Raw genomic sequence first — 26654 nt, 5'->3', positions numbered from 1 at the left:
TACCTACTGTTAGGTTGCGGCGATTGACTGTCTCCCTACCGTCCGGTGATACTTTGGACGTCACCCAGGAGATCAGAGGTTGCCCGTTAGACTTTGGCAACATGATACTTACGGTAGATCTTCTAGTATTGGAGATGGTCGAGTTTGATGTCATACTTGGCATGGATTGGCTGTCAGTTTATCATGCTACCGTTGATTGCCAGACGAGGGTGGTCACCTTCCGGCCTCCGAACCAACCCTCGTGGAGTTTCACTGGCATTAGAGACGACGGCATCTCGATTATTTCGGCGATTCAGGCGCAGAAGCTGCTGTCTCACGGCTGTCATGGTTTTCTGTTGTCTTTGATCAGTACTGAGGACAGTAGTAGTTCGCAACTCTCCGACGTTCCTGTTGTCCGGGAGTACGCAGATGTATTTCCAGAGGAGCTGCCAGGGTTGCCTCCCAGAAGGCCAGTGGAGTTCGCTATTGAGCTGATTCCGGGAACCGCGCCGACATCGAAAGCTCCGTATCGTATGGCACCAAAAGAGTTGAACGAGCTGAAGGTTCAACTCCAGGAGCTTTTAGACAGGGGATTTATTCGCCCTAGTGTTTCACCATGGGGTTCTCCAGTTCTATTTGTCAAGAAGAAAGACGGCACCATGAGATTATGTATTGACTACAGGCAGCTGAATTCAGTGACCGTCAGAAATAAATATCCATTACCACGGATTGAGGATTTGTTTGATCAGCTCAGAGGTACTTCAGTGTATTCTAAGATTGATCTGCGATCCGGATATCATCAGTTGAGAGTCGAGATTCCGATATCCAGCTTTCCGTACCAGATACGGTCATTATGAGTTTTGGTAATGCCATTTGGGCTTACCAATGCTCCAGCGGTGTTTATGGACTTGATGAACCGGTTTTTCTGGAGTATCTGGATCAGTTTGTTATCGTTTTCATTGATGACATATTGGTCTACTCGCTTCCGAGGAGGAGCATGCACAGCATCTTCGCACGATCTTGGAGATTCTTCGACGACATCACTTGTACGCGAAGTTCAGCAAGTGTGCATTCGGCTATCCTCGGTTGGTTTTCCGGGACACGTGGTTTCTAGCAGAGGTATTTCAGTTGATCCTCGAAGATCGAGGTGTCACCGTTGGGAGCAGCCGAAGTCGTTTAGGAGATCCGCAGTTTCGGGATTAGCGGGATATTACCGACGTTTTGTCGAGGGCTTCTCGCGTATTGCTATGCCGCTGACACGTCTTACCGGAAAGGCGTGAAGTTCATATGGTCCGAGGATTGTGAGACCAGGAGCTGAAGCGGAGATTAGTGTCGGCTCCAGTTTTGGTTTTACCTTCTGGAGAGGATGGATTTGTACTTTACACCGACGCGTCTCTACAGGGTTTGGGCGCTGTTTTGATGCAGCACGGCAGAGTAGTCTCTTATGCTTCTCGTCAGTTGAAGGAGCATGAGAAGAACTATCCAGTTCATGACTTGGAGTTAGCTGCCATCATCTTTGCTCTGAAGCTTTGGCGTCATCATTTATACGGTATCACATTTGAGATTCTCACTGATCATAAGAGTCTCAAATACATTTTCACTCAGAAGGAGCTTAATCTCCGACAGAGGAGATGGATGGAGTTCCTGAAGGACTACGATTGTACCATTAGCTACCACCCGGGAAAAGCTAATGTGGTTGCAGATGCACTCAGCAGGAAGTCCAGAGGGACTTTGGCTTGCCACCGGATTTCAGTCACGGACTTGATTCAGGCTTTCTCAGAGTTAGATCTTGAGGAGCAGGGACCGACAGAGCAGGGTATTCTGGTTACCATGGTTGCTCAGTCGTCGATCAGGACGAGGATCCGAGAGGCACAGGCTAGTGATCAGCATTTGCAGTTTATTAGCAGTCAGATAGCTTCCGGGCAGCAGACCGAATTTACACGAGACGAGGAGGGTATCATATACTTCCGAGGCAGATTATGCGTACCTCAGTCTCATCCGGTCTTACAGGAGTTATTACAGGAGGCACACCGTTCTCGATTTGCGATCCATCCAGGCGGGACCCGTATGTATCGAGACTTGAGACGTTCCTATTGGTGGAACGGTATGAAGAAAGACATCGCGAATTTCGTAGCTAGATGTCTTGTCTGTCAGCAGGTGAAGGCTGAACACCAGAGACCTGCAGGATTACTTCAGCGGATTCCAATTCCTGAGTGGAAGTGGGATCACATTACCATGGACTTTGTGGTAGGGTTGCCGAGGACACGACGAGGTCATGACGCGATTTGGGTAATCGTTGATCGATTAACCAAATCAGCGCACTTCTTAGCGATTCGGAGGACTGATTCCCTGGATCGATTGGCAGATCTGTATTGCCGAGAGATTATCAGACTACATGGTGTTCCATTGAGTATCATTTCGGATAGAGATCCACGGTTCACGTCTCGTTTCTGGCAGAGTCTGCAGCAGACCTTGGGCACACAGCTCCGTTTCAGTACAGCTTTCCATCCACAGACAGATGGACAGTCAGAGCGGACCATTCAGACTTTAGAGGACCTGCTGAGGTCATGTGTTATGGATTTCGGAGGCAGTTGGGAGGACCATCTGCCGTTGGTAGAGTTTGCCTACAACAACAGCTTCCATTCGGCTATCCAGATGGCACCGTTTGAGGCGTTGTATGGTAGACCTTGTCGGACACCCGTCCTTTGGGATGAGGTTGGAGAGGCTCAGTTGTTGGGACCTCATAGAGTTCAGCAGGATGCAGAGTTGGTCCGTACTATCAGACGGAGGATGTCAGAGGCGCAGGATCGTCAGAAGAGTTATGCTGATCGGAGACGCAGACCACTAGAGTTCTCTGTGGGCGACCATGTATTTCTGCGAGTTTCACCCACGAAAGGGGTGAAGAGATTTGGCCTCAGGGGTAAGCTAGCTCCGCGGTATATTGGTCCTTTCGAGATACTGGAGAGGATCGGAGCAGTAGCTTACCGACTGGCACTACCACCGTCCCTGTCAGGCGTGCACGATGTATTTCATGTATCCATGCTGAGGAGATATGTACCCGACCCGACGCATGTACTGGCTGATATTCCAGTTCCAGTTCAGCCTGACATTACCTATGAGGAGGTTCCGGAAGGAGCGTCAGTTGCGGAACAAGACTATCCGGCTGGTTAAAGTCGGATGACAGCATCATTCGGACGAGGAGGCTACTTGGGAGCTCGAGGATACGATCCGAGCTCGATATCCCCATCTTTTCACTTGAGGTATGTGAGTTTATTTACCGTTCAGCATTTATTATTATTGTCTGTTATTAGTACTTGCTGATGGTAGATACTGAAATTTGGGGACCAAATTTTTATTAGTGGGGGAGAATGTAAAATACTGAAAAAATGACGAATATTAATAAGGGAATTTTCTAGAATTTTTGGATATTTTTCGGGAATTTTTCGGAGCTCGTATGGACGAGTTAGCGGGGACCGGAACGGGGCCCAGAAAAGCCTGTTTGGGCTACCCGATTTAAGTGAGGAATTGTTCCTTTAATAAATTCTTTTATTAAATATTTCTTATTTCTTTATTCTCTCTTATATCGCCGAATCCCTCAGCCCCGATCCGCACCTCATCTCTTCCCCGACGCCGCCGACTACTCCAAGCCCTAACCGCTGCCCTCTCCGCCGCCGAAGCCTTCACCCCTCGGTGCCCTAGCCACCCGGCGCCACCCGACCACCTGCTTTCTGCCCACCGGCGCTGACGCCGAGCACCGCTCCTCCCCGCTGCGTACGGTGATCCCGACTCCTCTGTGCCGGCACCCGAGCCTTAGAGCCGACGACCACCTTGTGCCCTAGCCGACTCCTTCCCGACGCCACTGCCCTAGGTTTGGGCCACAGCTTTGCATTTCCTTTCCTCTGCCCTTTGCTGTGGAGTTTACAGCCGCCGACCACAAATTTGCATTTCCTCTGCCCTTGATTCATTCAGCACCGTCGGCCACAGTTTTTCCTCAGCCTTCTCCACTGCACAGTGCTGACCACGACCTCACCTTGTGCCCTAGTGCTCTTTGCCTTTGATCAAGTCCACGGTGAGGTTTTGTTTGGTTGGAAATTTAGTAGGTGCAAGGATTTTTATTTTTGATCTGGTTTGCTTGTGGTGTGCTTTGGTCCAGCGATTCACCTGGTTGCCAGTAGCAACGATCTTGGCAGAGGATCATCAGAAGAGGGGCTGTGAGGAAGAGGTAAGGTGTAGTAATTATGTTCATGAGTACTTGGATTTAGGTTTTTAGATTTCTATCTAATGGTTTGTTTAGAGGTAAGGTGTATAAATTTGTTCTGGTATCAGGTTCGTATTTGGGAGAGTTTAAGTTGATTTAGGTTTAGACCTAAATCAAATTTTATAGTGGAACGAATTAGGGTTCTGGTAAATAAGGAATTTTCTTTAGCTATGTGATATATATGTAGCTAAATTAAATGTGGTTATTACAGGACTGGTCGCGAGACGAGTATCTCGATATCGGATTGGACCTTTCTATTTTCGGAGGCGGGTACTTTTGACTTATGTCATTTGATATGCTTAGTAATTAAATTAACATGTTGCATTAATTGTGTTTCTTATCTGTTTCGGTTAATCACTACCCAAATCTTACATGCTTGATTGATTGATTGGTTTTGCATCTCAGGTATATTTTACCTGTTTGTACATGCTTATAGGGGTAGTGATATGCCATGCTTGACCATGTTCAGGACCTAGGTTTTTATACCTTCTGTGTACCTTGATTTGATATGATTCTTTGACCTAGGGTGCACATTTCTATATATATGGATTAGGTCAGGATGTTTATATGGTTATTGCCATGCATCATTTGCATGATTGCATGCCGTGCGATAGTCCGCTCCATTATTGCTGAGCACATCGCCAGTTACATGGATCTGCACACACCACCACTCATGGGTTAGTGGTCGATTCAGCGAGTGTGTTGCAGCAGGGACTCTGTTAGGCATCGTTGGTCCGCTCATGGGTAGTGTGTTATCCGGCAGGGATTCCTCCCGTCTTTGAGTACCGGGAGTTGAGAGCATTCGCTCCCCCATCTATGATTTGGGGTAGGAGGATAGGTGTACTCGACAACATCCCGTCCACTCGGTCACTCAGGAGTAGTGACGACAGAGTGCACGTTGTCACAGCCCTACCCCTACCTCACTATGTGTGAGATGATCGACTGGCGTCAGGGGTGACCAGGACGATCATTGGCATCATATGCATGATGCATTTATTGCTTGTGTTTGTGTTTCTGCATTTATATGCCGCATATTGTTTGATACCTATGTTTGACATGCATACAGTGACTCCTTACCTTTGGACTGTTGACCTTATACTCTGATAGTACAGTATTCTCCTGCTTATTTCAGATGCATTCTTATCTTTTTATCGAGACCGTACGCATGATTAGTGCTAGGTGTTGTTTCTTTACTTTGCATATCAACTGTACCTGCTGAGTGTTGGACTCACCCCGCCTCCATTGTTGTTATTTTCAGGTTGATGCTGTCAGGAGGGAGTTCCAGTCGCTAGTCCCCACTGCACGTAGTGCTACTCCGCTGCTGGTTTTTGAGTTGTTTCATTTTAGCTTTTCGCTATCAGACTTTATTTTAGTTTTGTTTTGGACTTACATATGGAATCTTTCCGTTGGATGGACTTTTCGTATGATTTGGATTTACTCTACTACATGCCTGCCTGGACGGCAGAAGAGGTAAGAAAAATCGGATTTGGGCTTTACGAGTGTAGTTGAGTAGGGTTGATTTCGAGTCAGAGTATTATTACTGCGTGGTTGTGTCAGCCAGAGGCTGAATATATATATATAAACTGCGTGGTGATTGATTTTTATTACTGTTTTTATTCCAGCCGCATGTGGCTGAGTATTTAGTGCTTGTAGAAAATTTTGATTGTCCGCCGTACAGGGGAGATGCTGCCGAAATTTTCTCGGACAGGGACTCTTCTGGGGGCGTGACACGAAGTCCAGATAGGTCAGCAAGACCCGATATCTAGCGAGAAGTCCTGTTGGGTCCGCGAGACATGACAACTAGCTGAAGTCCAGTTGGGTCTGCGGACCTGACAACTGGAGGGAAGACCTGGTAGGTCAAAGGCAAGTCAAGCGACTGCAGTTGGTAAGTAAAAGGTAAGTAACTGGAGGAGAGAACCAGTGAGAACGTGTTCCTGGTTGAGGGAATAATAGGCGTCGGTCCAACTTATGTTCATTTGAGAAACCTAAGCTGAGACCTTGACTAGATCTTGGTCTCGGGGAGACAAGTGTAGCCTCGTAAGGAAAAAGAACCTTCCTCGAATTTTATAGCTTAATAAATATCAACACTTGCATAAAATAATTAAAAGACTAAAAATGATGAGGCACAAAGAAATTACTTGGTTACAACCGGCGAGGTTGTTAATCTAAGGAAGATGTAAAGCTTACTAAAATTCTCCTCTGGGCGGAGAAGCCTCTTACAGCAGTTAGATCTCACAACTAGAAAGTTAAACAAAAGAAATCATTTACAAGTGTTGTATCTAAGTTTCTGGGATCAGGACTACATTTATAGCCCTGACCGGGATGCTTGGAAGGGGATAAACTTTTATCTCTGTCACAACGGGACACACCACGTCGTGTTCCGGATAATTTTTAGTTCCGGGCGCTTGGACCAGAAAGTCAACATCTAGTTGACTTTTTGGTCTGGGTCTTCCGCTCTGGTCCTGCTCGCATTGGTCTGGATCTTCCGCTCCGGCTTCATTCGCTTGGGTGATCTCGGCCATCCGGAATAGGGCTCACTTGAATCTAACTTCCGGTCTTCTCGTCCCTCGGAAACGCTGCGCACCTCCTTCTCGTCCACCCACGTACTCTTCCGTAGCACCTCGTCCTTCAGACGCACTGAGTCCGTCGACTCTCTTCCGTGTCGTCCTTTTCGCTAGCTGCATCTTTCGCTCGACTTCCTGTGCTCCTAAGTTTCTGCACACTTAGACACAGGGGTTAAATACCAATAGAACCTAACCTAACTTGGTTGATCACATCAAAACTACCTTGGGCTACTAACAATTTTTCCTTTTTTGATGTGATCAAACCCAAGTTAAGTTAGGGTAAACCATAAACAAATAGTTATAATTTTTGCAAAAAAAAAAAATTTACAAGTACAGAAATTAAGTACAAAAATAAAAAGATTAAAATTGTGCTACCTCCCCCTAGACTAAATCTTTACTACTCCCCATTTTGATCACATTAAAAGTGGGTACGTTAAACATATTACTTGGAAAGTCTAAAATGTCAAAGGGAAAAAAATAAAAAAAATATGAAGAGTTAAAAAACTTTGATTTAAAAAAAACTCTAATAATAAAAACTTTAGCAAGGGTTAAATAGAACAAATTTCACAGAAAGTTGAATTTTTGACAAAATCAAAAAATTTATATTTTGATCACTAGTTCATAAAAATTTTTAACGAGAAAAAATTTCAAAAGATTGTTTAGATTAACTTGAACAAATTTAAAGCCCTAAGAAAATAATTAATCTAAATATGATTTTGGAACCTAAAATAGGTTTCTTCCTATAGGATTAATTAGAAATTTCTTAGGAATACATTTTTGTGATATTTTCCTAATTTGACCCTTATGATATTTAAAATACCAGTTTAAATTATTATATCTCCTAATATTTTGATTATTTGAGCATGTATGATTTTTCAAATATTCTATTTCTGTTTTCAATTTGTCATTTTCTATTTTTAAATTATCAAACAAATCTAAGGGGCATGCATTGGCTAATTGTCTTTTCATGTATATATTTTATTTTTCTAATTTTACTAAATCCTTAGAAAGAATCTTAATAAATTGAAATGACTTTTCAGGAGATAAGGTACGTACCTGACTTATCTCATATTCTGATGTTTCTCCTTTATCATAGTTTTCCTCTGATGATCCTCCCCCTTTATCGATGCTCATCTCTGAGCTGCTTTCTTCTTCTTTTTGATGGTCTTCCATTAGGGCTAGTCCGGCATATGCTTCGATTTTGGATTCGGATGACGTGTCGTCTCACGTCGCCTTTAGATTATGCTTGGGCCGAATTGGTTTCTTGTTCTTCTCCTTGTCCTTGTTTTTCAATTTTGGGCAGTCATCCTTGATGTGCCCTTCTTCATTGCAGTTGTAACATTGGATCTTCCTTTTGTTCCGATAATGCGTGCTCGACTGTGATTTAAATTTATTAGATTTAATACATTTATTAAATTTTCTTACTAAAAGCACCGTTTCATCTTCGTCGATTGACGCTTCTGAGTCTGGATTGTCCGTTCTTGCCTTCAGGGTAATGTTCTGACTAGACTCCCTTTTCATCTCTGCACATCTAGATTTGTGAAGTTCAAAGGTGGAAAAAAGATTTTCTAATGAGCTAACTTCTAGGTCTTTAGATATATAAAATGAGTCAACTATAGAGGTCCACTCAAGTGTCCTAGGGAATATATTTAAAGTGTGCCTGAATGAATCTTGGTTCGTTACATTTTCTCCGAGATTCATGAGTCCAGTGATGAGTTCTTTGATCCTTGAGTGCAGATGTGCGACTGTTTCACTTTCTTCCTTTCGGAGGTTCGTTAGTTGGTTCCGAAGCAGATCCCGTTTCACGAGCTTTGCTTCGGAAGTTCCTTCGTGTAGTGCTAGGAACTTCTCCCAAAGTTCCTTTGCTGATTCATAATTTCCAATCCGATTTACTTCCTGGGGTGGAAGTACGCTGAGTAGAAGGAACTTGGCTCGTTCGTTGGCTATGAAGTCTGCTTGCTCCTTCTTGCTCCATTGGTATTCTTCCTTTTCATTTCTTATTGGTCTTTGGGAGCTACAAAATCATATTTAATTATCAAAATAATTTCAAAATCAGTTTTAAAAAAATACCTCCATGTGTTTTTTCCATAACGCAAATTCTCCCTCGAACTTCGGCGAGCAAATGCTCGATCCGGCCATCGTCTCGGTTTTTCAGTCGGCGGTTAGTCCTTCTGAGGCGTTCTGGCTCTGATACCACTTGTAGGACCCTTATGGCTAGAAGGAGGGGGGGGTTGAATAGTCCTGCAAGGAAAATGAACTTTCCTCGAACTTTATAACTTAATAAATATCAACACTTGCATAAAATAATTAAAAGACTAAAAAAGATAAGGCACAAAGAAATTACTTGATTACAACCGGGAGGTTGTTAATCCAAGGAAGATGTAAAACTCACTAAAATTTCCCTTTGGGCGGAGAAGCCTCTTACAGCAGTTAGATCTCACAAGTAGAAAGCTAAATAAAAGAAATCGTTTACAAGTGTTTTATCTAAGCTTCTAAAACCAGGGTTATATTTATAGCTCTAGTCGGAGTGCTTGGAAGGTGTCCAGGTGCCTGAAAGGGGATAAACTTTTTATCCTTATCATAATAGGACGCCCCACGTGGCGTTCCGTATAATTTTAGTTCCGGGCGCACGGACCATAAAGTCAACTTCCAGTTGACTTTTTGGTCCGGGTCTTCCGCTCCGGTCCTGCTCGCATTGATTCGGATCTTCCGCTCTGACTCAGCTCGCTTGGTTGATCTCGGCCATCCAAAATAGGGCTCACCCGAACCCAACTTCCGACCTTTGAGCAATCTTCTGCTCCGGCTTCTCGTCACTCAAAAATGTCGCACGCCTCCTTCTTGTCCGCCCACATACTTTTTCGCAACACCTCGTCACTCAGATGCATCAAGCTCGTGGCTCTCTTCTATGCTGTCATTCTCGCTAGCTGTGTCTTTTGCTCAATTTCTTGTGCACCTATGTTCCTGCACACTTCAACACAAGGGTTAAATACTAACAGAACCTAACCTGACTTGGTTGATCATATCAAAATTACTTTGGGGTACTAACAACAAGATCTAATTACTACTACCTTATTGTATTTTACTAATTCTGTTTTGCAGGGTAATTTTTATGCCTAGACAAACTTTCTATTATAGGAAAGAGAAAGGCAAAAAGTGCTCCGGGCGCCCGGGCAAGCTTCATAGAGGGTGCCTGGGCGCCCGAACTAGGAAAATTATCCAGAAGCTGAGTTGGAGCGCAAGACTAGCCGAACCCACATCAACGGTCCAGACGTCTGAAAGTTGTAAATTTGACGGATCAAGTTTTGACGAGCGATCGCCATGTCCAAGTACCTAGAGGGGTTCCAGGCACCCAAAATGAGCCTATATAAAGGCCTTCGACCAGCAGCTTCAGACAATCATCTGCTACGACTTTCATATTTGGGTGTTGCTATGAAAAGGCTTCGACGATACTGAAAGACTGCTATGAAGTTCAAAGAACGAAGACTTTTTCAAGTTTCCTTTCTGTTTATCAGTAATATTTTCATTTCAGTTCTTATATTCAAATCTTTGTAATTCATTTTCGAACTAATAGTAATTGTCTAACGAAAATATTCAATGAGTATAGATCTTGAAGTAGAAGTCGTTAAAAACTTTGAACCAAATAAAAAATTATTTAAATTTTATATTTTTTTTTAGTTACGTATTCTTGATTTTTTAAAAAGTGACGATCGTTATGCATTCCTTTTCCAATGTCTTCCGATCCAATATAATGTGTTTGTTTTTTTTAATAAAAAAAATGCTTTATCACTTCGCTATCTGACTCTCGCTTTGCTTGTCTCCTAAATTTTCCTTTGCCATTTGAAAATTTTTGGTAGCTATCAGGTTGATCTGAGGTCACTGAATAGTGTTTCTCAATCATTCTATTGAGTAGGCCACTCAATTCAATTTCAGCCTGATTTGGTCTGATTTAGGACTGTTGCTTGAGAGGAAACAATCAGAGAAGTCAGTCGCTGTCAAGTATTCCACCTGGCGTCCAGAGACAGACATACACACACTAGTAAACCCATAAACCCATCATTAATAGGTTACCAGGTCAGGGAAAAGCAAAGGACATGAGGAAGTGTTGGGAGGAGGAATCCACCAAACCGCTGCTGTTTAAAATTGTTATTTTGCCTTCTTTTCTTATTTGTTGTTTCTCAATCCAATTTCCAACTGGTATCAGGCATGCACCAAGTTTATAAACTTTAATATTGTATATTTTATATCCATTCCAGCGATATGTTGATGAGGCCAAGGCCAATTTTTTTTTTAACTACAATTGGTACTATATAATCAACCAATACCAATTTTACTTGCAATAAGAAAGATACCATTTTTTCCATCATCTTATTTATAGTTAAATGAAACATGTGGAAGAGAAGGCAATGCTTGGACTCAGAAAGAGCATATGATTATTCATGCCGTTGTTTTGTGATCCCTCAGCTTCATGTTTCCATCATCTTATCTAGAATTAACTTATGACAGAGAAGGCAAACCTAGGATTCAGAAAGAGTAGCTAATGTTACATGCTGTGTGTATCTTGATCCATCAGCATCATGAGACTTTATTTAATCTCCACTATCTGCATGTTTGGTTAAATGGATTGGTCATGTTGTTTGTACAAATATCTAATATTTTGATAGCAATTGTTTTACGCTCACCCATAGTCCGTCCCAAATTATATAAAAGGAGGTAAATGGATTGGCTTATAACCGACCACCAAATGGTCACGGGTGGAAAGAATTTTTTCCCAAGAACATGCACTCGAGTTGTCAAATCTCGATCACCATTGAGAAGCCATGATTGATAGGTTATTGTGCCTGCTATACCACATCAATACAATTTATGTTAGGTTCCGCTTTAATATATTTTTATATTCTAATGTAAAAGCATGTTTCCCAGGGTCAATGCAACAAACCCTGGAAATACACTTTATGTAACAGGTCTGTCCAGCAGAGTTACTGAAAAGGACCTTGAGATGCACTTCTCAAAGGAAGGGAAGGTATGTGCTTTTCATAGAGCTTATTTATCCGTTTAATGGTGATTTTCGTTTCCCAAGCTTTAGATGGAGTCAAGTGCCATTGTTTCTCAGGTGGTTGAATGCTATTTAATTGTGGAACCACGCACTCGTGCCTCTCGAGGTTTTGCGTTTGTCACCATGAATAATGTTGAAGACGTTGAACGCTGTATCATATATCTCAACAATTCTGTTATGGAGGGCAGATACATTAGTGTTGAGAAGGTATGGCTCTGTCACATGTTACTAGTATGGTATTGAGAAACTCTATCATCCGTTCCTATTCTTGACATGGAGGTTCTTGGTCACATCCAGAAGACAATACTTCAGCTCTGTTGCAGCAACAAGATGATGAGTTCATCCTTTCAATTTTAGTCATACAGCTTGTTGAATGGCCAGACCAGCTTAACAGTTTGTCCACGCATCACATCAACTAACATTACAAACTTGACCAACTTAACAATCTCAGCGTTCAACTTCAACTAACTCAGCAACTAAATCAATGAACACTACCAAGTCTTAGCACTCATCTAATGATGCTGCTAGTCAATCCTTGACACAGTCGTTTACCTAAGTGTTGTTTCCGTTGATTTTTAAGGTATTTTTTTCAGCTGATTTTCTATGAACATGCAGCTTAATACTCTTGCAGAGTATAATTACTTGAATAAAGAACATGTGAAGAATTGTCTTGCTTATGTGTTAGTCATTATTCTAAAGGTTATTAGTCATCCGTGATTTACCTCCTTCGTGTTGGCTCTGAGACGAATTAATAAAAACACTAGAAGCGAAAATATTCGTCTTTTTGCTATCATGTGAAGATTGCCTTGTCTTAGTTCCCCTTCAGTTGAGGAGGAAAAGGGCACGGACGCCCACGCCTGGAAACTACCTCGGGTTGAAAAAAAAACCCTGACACCAGTGAGTTCTTTGTTACAACAGATGTTGAGGCTGGACTGATTACAACATACGTTAGAAAAGTTGATGTCAATCTAAAAGCTATGCTTTCACTTATTCATCTCTTATGTCTTTGATTGTCAGGGTTCGTTATGATTATGGAAGGTGATCTTGTCTGAAATTTGAGTCAGATGAAGACCGGGTGAGTTGTTACTAGCATTAACAGAGGGACGACTTAGACACCTTTCTCGTATGCGTTTTCCAAAATGGACTCCCATGTGGTGTTGACGGACGACGATGATTGAGTCGACAGTACCTGAACTCTGTACACACTCAGACAAGGACACGAGCATTAGAGGTCAGAAAACCAGAGAAAAAGTCTCCGGATCAGGTCCTCCGACGCTCAAGTCAGACACTTTTTTCATAGAAGAATAGTGTACGAAGCAGAAAGAAAATAGAAGACAAGTGCAAATGTGCGAAAAAATCTACCTGTGTGAGGGAGAGGACCTCCCTTTTTATATGATAGTGCGTACCTTTTGGAGCCTGACTGGTGTCAGAGAATGTCAGGTGTCAGGACTTGTCGGGTGATGGACGACACATGACCCCCTCTTGTAGGCTAAAGGAAGGTTCCATTCGCAGATGATCCCAGACCGCTGGAATATGCTCTGACATGCAGCAGTTATTCTCTGACAGACAGTTATGATTCCCTGACCTTATTGTCATGTAGTGTCTTCTGTCCTGATCGGGTATGAGTAGGACAGCTCAGGATGATCAGTCGGGTATAACACCTGGCCTAAACCGTGGGGGGTCGGGAGCCGTGGAGAGATCGCCCAAGAGCAGACTGGGAGTTAGCTGACCGAGAGTTTAGCTTACTGAAAGCGCTAGGCCTAAGTACAACTAGGCCGTGAGAGTCCAGCCTATCAAAGTCAGGTCAGGTATCACCCTGACTGTTTACCCAGGTGTCTCAGGTCTGGAATTCCGGTCTGTGAGAACCCAACTGGGAATCAGGGTGCTGACGTTGTCACCCGGTCTTATTTCTTCTTTCCATACTTGTTGACTGCCACGTCTCCTTGACTTCTGATTGTTACGTCCCCTTGACTTCTGACTGCCACATCCCCCTGACTTCTAACTGCCATGTTCCCTCGACTTCTGACTGTCACGTCCCCTTGACTTTTGACAGTCACGCCCCCTTGACTTCTGCGACCCAATCCTTATCGATCCCACCGTTATGCACAATATCAGAAGGCATCATGGAGGATATAGTCATGATGATTATGGATACCATGCATCTCCAAGGTACTCACCTTTCTGGGTTATTCGTGATTATTCTCCTCGCTGTTCACCTTACGGTGCCGGTCGTTCAAGAAGGGAAAGGTCAAGATCATACTCCCCATCTCAAATGTAGGTTACACTACCATTCCAATGGGTATCATAGGTAACATGGTGTGTGCTATTGTAGGTTCTTACAACTGTTTTCGTCTTTCGTTGTAATTGTAAATGAATTTGCTACTGTCATTCTAATATCGGGGAATTGTAAGGGTGCGATTGTTTTGTTTTTGTTATTGTTTGGCTAATTGTTGTTGTAACCAAATGCAATTATTCTTGTGACATGAGTGTTTTAGTTTTGTGGTAGCATACTGATACGGCGTATAAAGGGGGGCGATAAGGGTAGAGAGTTAGAAGTCAAGGGGGCGTGACAGTCAGAAGTCAAGGGGACATGACAGTCAGAAGTCAAGGGGATGTGGCGATCAGAAATCAAAGGGACGTGACAGTCAAAAGTTAAGAAAAAGAAGAAGTTAGACCGCCTCATGTCACCAGCTACATAATTCCTGGTCGGGTGAATCTGATACATAAGATGCAGCTTGGAGTGATACCTGACCTCCCCCAACTGGTCGATTTTCCTCCCCCAACTATGTCTAGTACTTTCAGTAAGATAACTCCCGGTCGACTCTCTAGCGATTCCAACGTGAAAGATGGAGCCCTCACCACAGCTCGTCTCCCTCATCAAGATTCAAGTCAGATGGCTCATCTGAACGGTCATCCTGAGCTATCCGTAGCTAAACCCGAGTGGGACAGAAGGCACTAAATAACAACAATGTCAGGGAATCACAACCTCCTGTCAGGGAATAACTGTCATATGTCAGGAAATATTCTAATGGTCTGCTATCATCTACGAATGGAATCTTCTTTCAATAAATAAGAGGGTACCACGCGCCCTCCCTCACCCGACAGGCCTTGACATCCAACATTCTCTGATATCGGTCAGGCTCTAGAGGTATGCACTGTCATATAAAAAGGGAGGTCTATGTACGCACGCATTCTCACTCGTCTTCTATAGTTTTTTTTTCCCTTCGTACACTGTTCTTCTGGGGAAAAAGTACCTGACTTGAGCGTCGGAGGGCCTACGCCAGGGACTTTTCTCTTGATTTCTGCTCTCTAATATTTAAGGTGCTTGTCTGAGTGTGCGTAGAGCCTAGGTACCATTGGTTTCGTTAACGCCGTCATTCAGTTTCACATTGGGGGGGGGGGGGGCTTTTTTGTGTGCACATATACTAGGAGTGTCTAAGTCACCTCTCCATCAATACCGACGATATCTCAGTCGATCTTTGTCTGACTCATATTTGTTAGGATCGATGGTCGCGGCTAGAGAGGGGGGTGTGAATAGCCGCCCCAAATTCTTCGCGTTTCTTCCTACGATTAGGGTTAGCGCAGCGGAAATGAAACCGTAGAAACAAAAAGGAAGAAGGCAAACCTCAAACTCGATGGATGTAACGAGGTTTGAAGATGATACTCCTACTCCTCGGCGTGTCCGTAAGGTGGACGAAGCCTATCAATCCGTCGGTGGATGAGACCCCGGATAATCGGCTAATATGAACTCCTTCTGGGTGGAGAAACCTCACCACAAAGTCTTTGCAACAGCAAAACAGAGGAGTACAACAATAGAGGAAACAAACAAGAACAATAGAAATTGTAAACACACTTGCTTGCCTTCTCGTCGAAGTCCGTTGATAAAGCAGCAGCTTCACGGCTCCAGCAGCTAGAAAGCCAGCACGAAGCTCACGCGAAGCTTCAGCAAACCGAGAGCTCAGCAAAGCTCAAGTCGCAGTTAGGAGGAAGAAGAGTTGTTTTTGTAGAGGCCCTCGACCTTGATATATAATCTGCGAAGAAGAAGACAGATAAACTAGCCGTTGTGTCGCAACGGCTAGGGCCTGGACCGATCAGGCACACTCCTGATCGGTCCAGGAGTGTTCTGATCGGTCTTGGGGACCGATCAGCCGAGCTACCGAGCTACCGAGCTACCGAGCCCTATCTGACCTAGTCCGGAGAACGAGCTGTCGAGCCCTCTCCGACTTTGTCCGGTCCAGAGAATGAGCTACCGAGCTATGAGCTACCGAGCCCTCTCCGACTCCATCCGGTCCAGAGAACGAGCTACCGAGCCCTCTCTGACCTAGTCCGGAGAGCGAGCTGCCGAGCTGCCGAGCTACCGAGCTACCGAGCTACCGAGCTACCGAGCTACCGGGCTACCGAGCTACCGAGCTACCGAGCCCTCTCCGACTCCATCCGGTCCAGAGAACGAGCTATCGAGCCCTCTCTGACCTAGTCCGGAGAGCGAGCTGCCGAGCTACGAGCTACCGAGCTACCGAGCTCCCGAAATACCGAGCTACCGAGCTACCGAGCTCTCTCCGACTTCCCGTGCCAAGTCTCCAACTTGGTCTTCTCCGTGCCAAGTCTCCATACTTGGACTTTTCCCGTGCCAAGCTCCCTGCTTGGACTTTTCAGTGCCAAGTCTCCATACTTGGATTTTTCCCGTGCCAAGCTCCCTGCTTGGACTTTTCACCAGATGTCTGGTCAACCTTGACCCATCTGGATTTCCCTTGCCTGGCTTCACTGACCAGGACTTTCCAACTGCCTGGCTTCACTCACCAGGACTTTCCATCTGCCTGGCTTCACTCACCAGGACTTCCAAACTGCCTAGCTTCACTCACTAGGTCTTTCCCCTGCCTGGCTTCACTCACCAGGACTTTCACTTTCACCTAGCTTCACTCACTAGGATTTTCACCTGGCTTTACTCACCAGGATCGGCTTCACTCACCAGGACTTTCCGAACTGCCTAACATCCCAGTTAGGACTTCCCAGTCAAGTATCCGGTCAACCTTGACCTACTTGACTCTTCTTCATCCAACCTGATCAGACCCTGATCAGTATCTCTCCGCATAGACAACTGCACCTGCATTGTCCATGTCTACATGTCTTTCTGTATTGTCAAACATCGAAACCATGACCAAGGTTTACGCTTGGTCAACTAGGTCAACCTTGACCTACTGAAAATTGCACCAACAATCTCCCCCTTTTTGATGTTTGACAATACCTTTAAGTTAGGCTAATCCAATAGCCTCAACTTTCTTCATGCCACTAGGTAATGAAACATAAGTTACAACCTTACATTCTCCTTCTAAGAAGACAACCTCCTTCTTAGATAATGAAGGCCTAACTTAAACCCTTCATTCTCCCCCTATTGGCACACATCAACAAACTCTCCCCCTGAAGAGTAAGTTACCGTTGTTCACAACTTCACTCGTTGTGATCAACAAACTCTTCCCACTAACTCCAATGTTCTTCCTTGAACATTCTCTAGACATTCTCCATTCTCCCTTTGACACACATCAAAAGAGTGAATCAAGGTCAAGAGTTTCTTCCTAATGAAAGTCTCATACCTTTCATCAACCCTTTATTTCCCTTGATACTAATGTCAATAGTCAATTTAGTGATAATCCCATATCACCAATCCTTAAAGGTCAACGACTACATAGGTAAACTCCCTAAAGGTCAACTCCCTTGACCATTGCACCAACAATGTCTTGGAGAGTTTCAACCCTTTAGAAATCCAAAACTCAACTTCATTGCTGAAATTTCAGAAATTTCAGACAAAGACACGAATCGGACGCCTGACGGTCACCGCATCGATCAGTCTTCCCGGATCGCTCACTGACCGATCCACATCGGACCGATCGGACTCTTCCGATCGGTCCACAACCTTCGATATCGCTTCAATTTCCTTCCAAATTCGAAACCCCTACAAAAATTCCAGAAAATTCCAGAAATTATAAAACTTTGAGGATACATTCCTCATAACATATACTATTAAGGAAAAATAGTTTTCTATGAAAATAGCTTCCATTTTTCAATCTTGATACAAAGTTCACAAGTCTTTGAAATAGCTCAAAGTTAACTCATCTTTGTATCACCTTGTTCAATGATGAATGCTATCATTAGAAAAGCTTCATCAAGGTTTTTCAAATCAATTTTGAAATAATTTTAAAACCTTCAATTTAGGATCATAATCTTAGGGCTAAATGTACATGACTTGTACACAAGCTTTCCCTATGATCCCCAATTAGAATTAGGCTCATCTAGGTACAAGAACTATGCACCTTGATCCTAACTCACAATCCTAATATCTCACACACATCTAAGGTGTATCAAACACATCCAAGTCAATTTTGATGTGAGATATGAGTTTAGGTTAGCTTAATCTAAGTTCTCATGCATTTTTCTAAATAACAATTTGATCTCCATATCAAATTGTGTTTTAGTCCTTAAATCAATTTCATTGATCATTAATGCACAAGATGATGACATGACATATAATTGTATCATAAATGGAAATATGTGCCAATGTCATGATGTCATGGCATAAAGTATGAAACTTAAATAAAGCATGACATTTAACTAACCTAAGCATTATCATGACATTTTAAATGATCATAAAATAAATATGATGTCATGACATGACATATGGCAAACAATATATGGCAAATAGCACATAAAGGTATAGAAAATATCTAATTCTAGCCTTAGTTGCCATTTTTGATAATTTTGATCATTTTGCCATAGGTTCTATATTCCTAAGTGTAATAGACCTAGCATCTTATACCAAAGATTTTTAGATCACTATGTGCCAATTAGATTGACTCTAGAAAACTCCTCAAATTTGATTGGCACATTCTAATCACCTTAGGAATAATTCTTAATTTCATTTTCAAGACTTGATTATACCTTAAAAAATCCTAAAGTGCCACCTTTTGTCATGATTAGGTTAACTACCTATTCAAGTAAGGTTGGCACACCCTAACTAATCTAGCGTGATGAAATCACGCTCCTAGGAACCCAATACCTATTGGAGCTCATTGGGTTCACTAAATATTCACTAGGGATGACTTCCCTAGCAATCCTCCTAATGACCCTCCTAGGCTTTGAAGCCTTGGTCATTTGGGACTCATCAAGATCAACTCTAGGGGTGACTCCCCTTGTGACTTTGGTGTTGTTCTTCCTAGCCCTATGTTTTGTTCCATAATCGAATGGAACATTATGATAATTGGGTTTGACTACTTGAGACTTAGGTTTGTGACCCAAACCTTTCTCGTCCTTGGACTTGGGTTTTTGACCCCTATACCCTAGAGTCAAATCCTCAAGAGCCTTTTCTAGAGAGTCAAGTCTTGACCTCAAGACTTGATTTTCTTTCTCTAATACCTCAAGCTTTAATTTATCATTTTTCTTTGAGGTATTCCTAGGCATATGTCTAGTAGTTTTGGGATTCCTATCTAGGTTTCCCTTAACCTTAGATGAGTTAATCCTAGGGTTGACATTTCTAGAGTTGTCCTTATTCAAGCTAACATGTTTAGCACCTAAGCACATATATTGATTCCTATAATTAGCATGCTTATCATTATTAGCAATTGCAATAAAACTACTAACATGTGTCTTATTAGAATTGTAATAATGTGCCTTAAAGGTTACCTTAGGGTTTGCCTTAGCTCCCCCTATCGATGTGCTTGTCTTCTTGTCCTTGTGAGGTTGCCTCCCCCTCGGACATTGGCTCTTATAGTGTTCCCTTCGCTTGCATTGAAAGCACACCACGTGCTCCTTGCCCTTGCGTGTTGGGACTCCGGCTTCCTTGATCTTTAGCGCCGGTGGAGTCTTCCTAACTCTTTGGACATTTACTCTTGTAATGCCCATATTCCCTACACTCAAAGCACATTATATGTAATTTACTTGAAATTAAATCGCTTGAGTTACCTAGGGTTGAGGATGGATGTAATCTCTCTTCTTCATCCCTTCCGGAGGTAGAAGCTTCTTCTTGCACCAATCTTGAAGAAGAACTCTCCTCCTCTTCTTCCATAGATGTTGAGTAGCCCTCAACTTCTAATTTCTTACCTCCATGATGTGAGCTACTTGGCTCACTTGATTCCTCTTCATGACTTGAATTGGAGCTCTCCTCATGGAACTTAACCAAGTTGTTCCACAACTCCTTGGCATTGTTGTATCTACCTATCTTACACAAGATATCACTAGGTAATGAAAATTCAAGGATTTTCGTTACCTCGTCGTTGATTGTGGATTGGTGGATTTGTTCTTTCGTCCACTTCTTTTCCTTGAGAAGTTCTCCCTTTCTATCCACCGGAGGAATAAAACCTACTTGTACACAATTCCAATTTGCTAGATTAGTCATAAGAAAATACTTCATTCTTACCTTCCAATACGCGAAGTCACAGCACTCGTAGAAGGGTGGAATCGTGATGTCTTCTCCGAGTCGATCCATTCTCTAGCTTGTGCTTCCCCGGGTGTTAATCCGACGAAGAGCAACCTGGCTCTGATACCACTTGTTAGGATCGATGGTCGCGGCTAGAGAGGGGGGTGTGAATAGCCGCCCCAAATTCTTCGCGTTTCTTCCTACGATTAGGGTTAGCGCAGCGGAAATGAAACCGTAGAAACAAAAAGGAAGAAGGCAAACCTCAAACTCGATGGATGTAACGAGGTTCGTAGATGATACTCCTACTCCTCGGCGTGTCCGTAAGGTGGACGAAGCCTATCAATCCGTCGGTGGATGAGACCCCGGATAACCGGCTAATATGAACTCCTTCTGGGTGGAGAAACCTCACCACAAAGTCTTTGCAACAGCAAAACAGAGGAGTACAACAATAGAGGAAACAAACAAGAACAATAGAAATTATAAACACACTTGCTTGCCTTCTCGTCGGAGTCCGTTGATGAAGCAGCAGCTTCACGGCTCCAGCAGCTAGAAAGCCAGCACGAAGCTCACGCGAAGCTTCAGCAAACCGAGAGCTCAGCAAAGCTCAAGTCGCAGTTAGGAGGAAGAAGAGTTGTTTTTGTAGAGGCCCTCGACCTTGATATATAACCTGCGAAGAAGAAGACAGATAAACTAGCCGTTGTGTCGCAACGGCTAGGGCCTGGACCGATCAGGCACACTCCTGATCGGTCCAGGAGTGTTCTGATCGGTCTTGGGGACCGATCAGCCGAGCTACCGAGCTACCGAGCCCTATCTGACCTAGTCCGGAGAACGAGCTGCCAAGCCCTCTCCGACTTTGTCCAGTCCAGAGAATGAGCTACCGAGCTACGAGCTACCGAGCCCTCTCCGACTCCATCCGGTCCAGAGAACGAGCTACCGAGCCCTCTCTGACCTAGTCCGGAGAGCAAGCTGCCGAGCTGCCGAGCTGCCGAGCTACCGAGCTACCGAGCTACTGAGCTACCGAGCTACCGGGCTACCGAGCTACCGAGCTACCGAGCCCTCTCCGACTCCATCCGGTCCAGAGAACGAGCTATCGATCCCTCTCTGACCTAGTCCGGAGAGCGAGCTGCCGAGCTACGAGCTACCGAGCTACCGGGCTACCGAGCTCTCTCCGACTTCCCGTGCCAAGTCTCCAACTTGGTCTTCTCCGTGCCAAGTCTCCATACTTGGACTTTTCCCGTGCCAAGCTCCCTGCTTGGACTTTTCAGTGCCAAGTCTCCATACTTAGATTTTTCCCGTGTCAAGCTCCCTGCTTGGACTTTTCACCAGATGTCTGGTCAAGCTTGACTCATCTGGATTTCCCTTGCCTGGCTTCACTGACCAGGACTTTCCAACTGCCTGGCTTCACTCACCAGGACTTTCCAACTGCCTGGCTTCACTCACCAGGACTTTCCATCTGCCTGGCTTCACTCACCAGGACTTCCAAACTGCCTAGCTTCACTCACTAGGTCTTTCCCCTGCCTGGCTTCACTCACCAGGACTTTCACTTTCACCTAGCTTCACTCACTAGGATTTTCACCTGGCTTTACTCACCAGGATTTCCCGACTGCCTGGCTTCACTCACCAGGACTTTCTGAACTGCCTGGCTTCACTCACCAGGACTTTCAGAACTGCCTAACATCCCAGTTAGGACTTCCCAGTTAGGACTTCCCAGTCAAGTATCCGGTCAATCTTGACCTACTTGACTCTTCTTCATCCAACCTGATCAGACCCTGATCAGTATCTCTCCGCATAGACAACTGCACCTGCATTGTCCATGTTTACATGTCTTTCTGTATTGTCAAATATCGAAATCATGACCAAAGTTTACGCTTAGTCAACTAGGTCAATCTTGACCTACTGAAAATTACATCAACAATATTAAGGATATGATCACATACTTATGCTGATATCTTTAATGGCCTGTTTAGATAGGAGTAAAAACTTTGGATTCAAGATTTTTAATGCTATTCTTGGCTTAATTCTCATGCACCAAAATCACAATTGTATATTCTCGATCTCCATTTATGACTGTAACAATTATGACCTTAGCTATTATTTGTAAATAAAAATATAATAGTGTGTTTTAATATTTTTTTTAAAAAAATAGAATGTTCTTTTCAGAATAATAATAAAAGTAATGAACACTTTGATTTTTGCACAATTGTTTATGAATACATAATTTAATAATTTTATCAATTAAAAAATATATTATTTAAATTTTAATATAAAATTTCAATTAATAATTTTACATCTTAAAACGCTATAAAATTAAATTTTATATCAAATTTATTTTTTAAAAATCAATATTTAATTTTTAAAAGAAAATTTTATTAAAGTCCTAAATATATTTTTTGTTTATCAAAAAATTTACTGAGCGGGTCCTAATTATATCCTTTGGCATTTTATTGAATCCCACGAGTAACACATATGTTCTAGTCCGTAAAATACAGATTAGAAGATGGGTTATGATCCTCACTTATTTTACATATTAGGTTATTATTTTCCATCAATGATGAAAAGTGACTCATCCTCTAATCCGTATTTTACAGACCAGATCTCAAGGATCCGCGCTCCAAGTAACATTCCACAGTACTGCTTTTGCGTATTTAAATTTCAAAATTTTATAAATATGTAACATTTCTTATTATACGTCTTTCTTCTTTCACGTCCATTAGTTATGGAAAACTGAACTGAAAACCAACTGATTGTGGCAAAAGACGAAACGCTCGTCCTCAGCGTCCCCGTCGTATCCGACCCAAGGTCATCATGAGGGAGGTAAATCGCAGCATCTGAGCGAGTATGTAACGGACAGGGTGTAATACGAGGATAGGAGATTTATTCCCCAGCTGCCTCGAGGATCGATCCTGCGATCTCATTGTGGCAATACCCACCACATACCAACTCAGATGACCTGTGGGGTCAACTAAAAACCCACTGATGATACTAGATAACTTAGAATCACATTAAATCAAAATGAATGTACTCATGTAAGATTTCGTAATGTATCCATGCTCTCCGATGTGAATTCGTAAATTAAAAACTAGTGAAATTTTGAATTTATAAAGATTTAATAAAATTTATCATAAACTTATTATAAAGTTTAGGATAATACTACTTACTAATTAACACTACCAATATTTTTTTAGAAATCTCTTTATATAAAAATTAATGATGCATGTCGGTGAACCTAAAAAACTCTAAATCATTTCAAATTAAAACTAATTTATTCTCAAAAACTTCCTTAATGTATACATGTATTTTCATCTAAATTCGATAGCATAAATTAAAAATAATAAAATTTTAAACTTATAACAGCCTTCATAAAATTCATCACGAGCTAATTATAAGAATTAGGGTAATGATACAGATTAACTAATATCACCAATAAATTCGTAGCACTCCTAGTTTAAAAATATTAAACTTTTAATTTTTCAAATGGTATTGATCCTGTTCGAAATCTGAGTCAAACGGACCATCACGTGAGGTAATGGAATGTTGACTGAGTCGCGATGTCTCGGAGGAGGGTGTGCTGAGATGACTTTTATGTTGACCAAGTCTTCAGAAGTCCTCTGGTCAACGCTATCTGCAGCCAGTGACCGGGTCCCCCCGGTCCCTGGTACCCCGAGGCTCGAGGCGGGTCCAACGGACATATAAGTAACATGCTAATAATATAATAATGAAATAAATGAGAGACGAGTACGAAGACATACCCTGGCTCAGGGGGACGTCCTCGGATGGGACGCTGCTCGAGTGGTCGGGACCTGGAAGAGTGGATGACTGTGCCGGACGAGGAGTTGGATCTGACAACGGGGAGCTGAATGCGGTATGGAGCCAGAGGACGGGCTGCAGGTCGGGATATAATAGCAACACGTAGACCGGGATACGACATCGGCACGCAGGCCGACATATGACTCTGGCACGCAGACCGAGATAAGACATTAGCATGCTGACCGAGACATGACACATAGACAGGAGCAGCACATAGATTGGAGCACAATACACAAGTCAGATCGGTACAAAGGTCAGAACACAGCATACAGGCCAAATTGGCGCGAAGACCAAAACATAATGGAAGTAGAGACGGTAGTATTGGTGCTATTCGGACCTGCGACAACGGGGGCTTAGAGGCCAGATTAGTGCCGAGGGTCGTAAAGCGGCACCGGGGTTGTCGCCGGAGTCACAGTGGGTGGTTGGAGTGTGGCGTCGGCAGTGGAGACGGTGCGAGGAAGAAAGGGCGGCTAGCCTTGGAGGCGGTCAGAGTTAGAGACTGCCCCCCATCAGCGGTGAAAGCGAGAAGTGTGAGAGAGAGGCGGCGCACGTAGGCCGGGAGCAAAGGGGGTGTCAGCACTAGGGAGGGGATGTGACGGAAACTCTCCAAGGTAGCCTCTGTGCCTGAGCCGTGGCAATCTTGGCTGCGACATGGAGAGCGAAAGGCAGCCTCGACAGCGAGTGTGGAGAAGAAGGAAGATGAAGGAGGCAGTGCTGTGGCCGACGGCGCGAGGAGAAGGAAGAGGAAGGGGCCAGCCTCTTCGGCGGCGGCGTTGCGAGAGAAGGAGGAGAGGCAGTCATCACCGGTGTCGCGAGGAGGAGGAAGAGGAGAGCTCGTGTGAGGAGCCGACGATCGACGCCGACGAGGAGCTGTGCGCGGGGGAGAGAAGTTGGCTCTCTCCTTCCTTGGCGGCGGAAGCCCAAAACCCAGGAAAAACCTCCCCCCTTGCTTGCGGCGTGAACAGTGCCCTAATAGGGATGCTACAGTGGAATGACCAACATGCCCCTCTCCTTTCTATTATTTGCTCCCCTACCCTTACAGCATATCCACATCACAAGCCTCCCCCTCAAGTCTAGTCGAAGGAGGTGCAAATCCGACTGATTAGACCAAGCCCAAAATAGAATCGTTGTCAAGCATGGAATCAGATCGCTGGGCTCGTCTTATCCCGTCGAATGAGTAGCTGTGACGATGCCGCACAAGTGACTCAAATAGTATCGAGCGAGCGATGAGAAATAGTGCGGAGGGCTTGCCGAGCAAGCGATCGATCAAATGCTGAGGGAGACCGAGTGATATCGAGAAGATGCTCGAGCGACACTGAGCAGAGTGATCGGGCGATTATGCAAATGACAAGTAAAAAACAAGCGTCGTCCGGGAGATGAATGCGGGGCAAAGCGATAATCGAAACATGGGCAGCAGGTGCGAGACGCGGACGACGAGTGCAAGGTGGAACGGCGAGTGAGTCGCGAGCTATGAATGTTGACCATACCATGAGTGTCGAATAGAGCGGCAAACAACCTAGAATTTGATCGATCATCTGAATGATACTCAGGTGATAGGGTAACTGACGAGCGGGTCGGAAGACAATGGGCATGCAATGTCAAGCGTGCGACCGCAAAAATGTCGTCTGAGTGACAATAAATCGCAATCAGGCAATTGAGAGTCTGATGGACGAGCAAAGTCGTGGGTGCGGCCAAGAAATTACCAACCCCATGACAGTGAAATTGTGACTAGGTAATAGAGAGACTTATGGACGAGTAAAGCCGTGCGCGTGGCCGAGAAAGTGTTGACCGAGCGAGTGCCAATTGAGCGACAGTAAATCATGATTGGCAATAAAGAGAATGATGGGCGAGCAATGCTATGATCATGACCGAGCGAGTGTCGACCGAGCGACAGTAAATCGTTACCTGGCAATAGAGAGACAGATCGACGTGTAAAGCCGTGAGCACGACCGGGAAAAAGTGATGACCGAGCGACAACAAATCGTGACTAGGCAATAGAGAGATGTATTGACGCGTAAAACCGTGAGCGCGACCGGGAAAATATCGACCCAGCGACAGTAAAATCGCAACCGGGCAATCGAACAATGTCGATCTAGTAATCGAAAAATGTTGAGCGGGTCGAAAGACGATGAGCGATATCAAATGCGTGACGGATAAGATGTCGACCGAGCGACAATCAATCACGACCAGACAATCGAACAATGTCAAGAGGTGCAAAGCGAACGCTCGAGCAGATGGCCAAGCGATACTGGTCGGTCGACTAAGAGAAGGTCGGTTGTGTGATCGAAAGAATGTCAAGTGGGTGCGAAGCCTGTGCGCTGGGTAGACATAGAGCCTGAGACCAAATGAAAATAGGAGAAGAGCCCGTGGATCGAGCGCGAATGGGAGCGATGGCTCTGTGAGCCAAGCCAGGCGCAGATCCCAAGAGATTGAAAGCGACCGAGAGCCAAGCATGTGGGTCAAGCGCAAGCGCGAGTTTAGCCTGGGGATGGAGCGTAAACAGGAGTAAAACAATCTGGCGGTTATGCGAATTCCAACCAAGGAGGAAAGTGGGTATCAACTGAGTAGTAGAGGACAACAACAATAGGC

General features: G+C 44.0%; 1 protein-coding gene across 1 annotated transcript; it reads left to right on the top strand.

Moving 5' to 3' along the window:
• Window positions 1-11618: 11618 nt before the first annotated feature.
• LOC121994997 (serine/arginine-rich splicing factor SR45a-like) lies at window positions 11619-12211 on the top strand. Its single transcript, XM_042548860.1, has 4 exons — window positions 11619-11629; window positions 11722-11821; window positions 11912-12061; window positions 12152-12211. Exons 1-4 carry the CDS (start codon window positions 11619-11621, stop codon window positions 12209-12211), a joined length of 321 nt encoding a protein of 106 aa, XP_042404794.1.
• Window positions 12212-26654: the final 14443 nt, after the last annotated feature.

Source organism: Zingiber officinale, chromosome 6A, assembly GCF_018446385.1.
Source record: "Zingiber officinale cultivar Zhangliang chromosome 6A, Zo_v1.1, whole genome shotgun sequence".
Taxonomy (NCBI): domain Eukaryota; kingdom Viridiplantae; phylum Streptophyta; class Magnoliopsida; order Zingiberales; family Zingiberaceae; genus Zingiber; species Zingiber officinale.
Note: the sequence above shows the minus strand (reverse complement) of the source record. Positions and strands in the feature narration are given on the sequence as shown.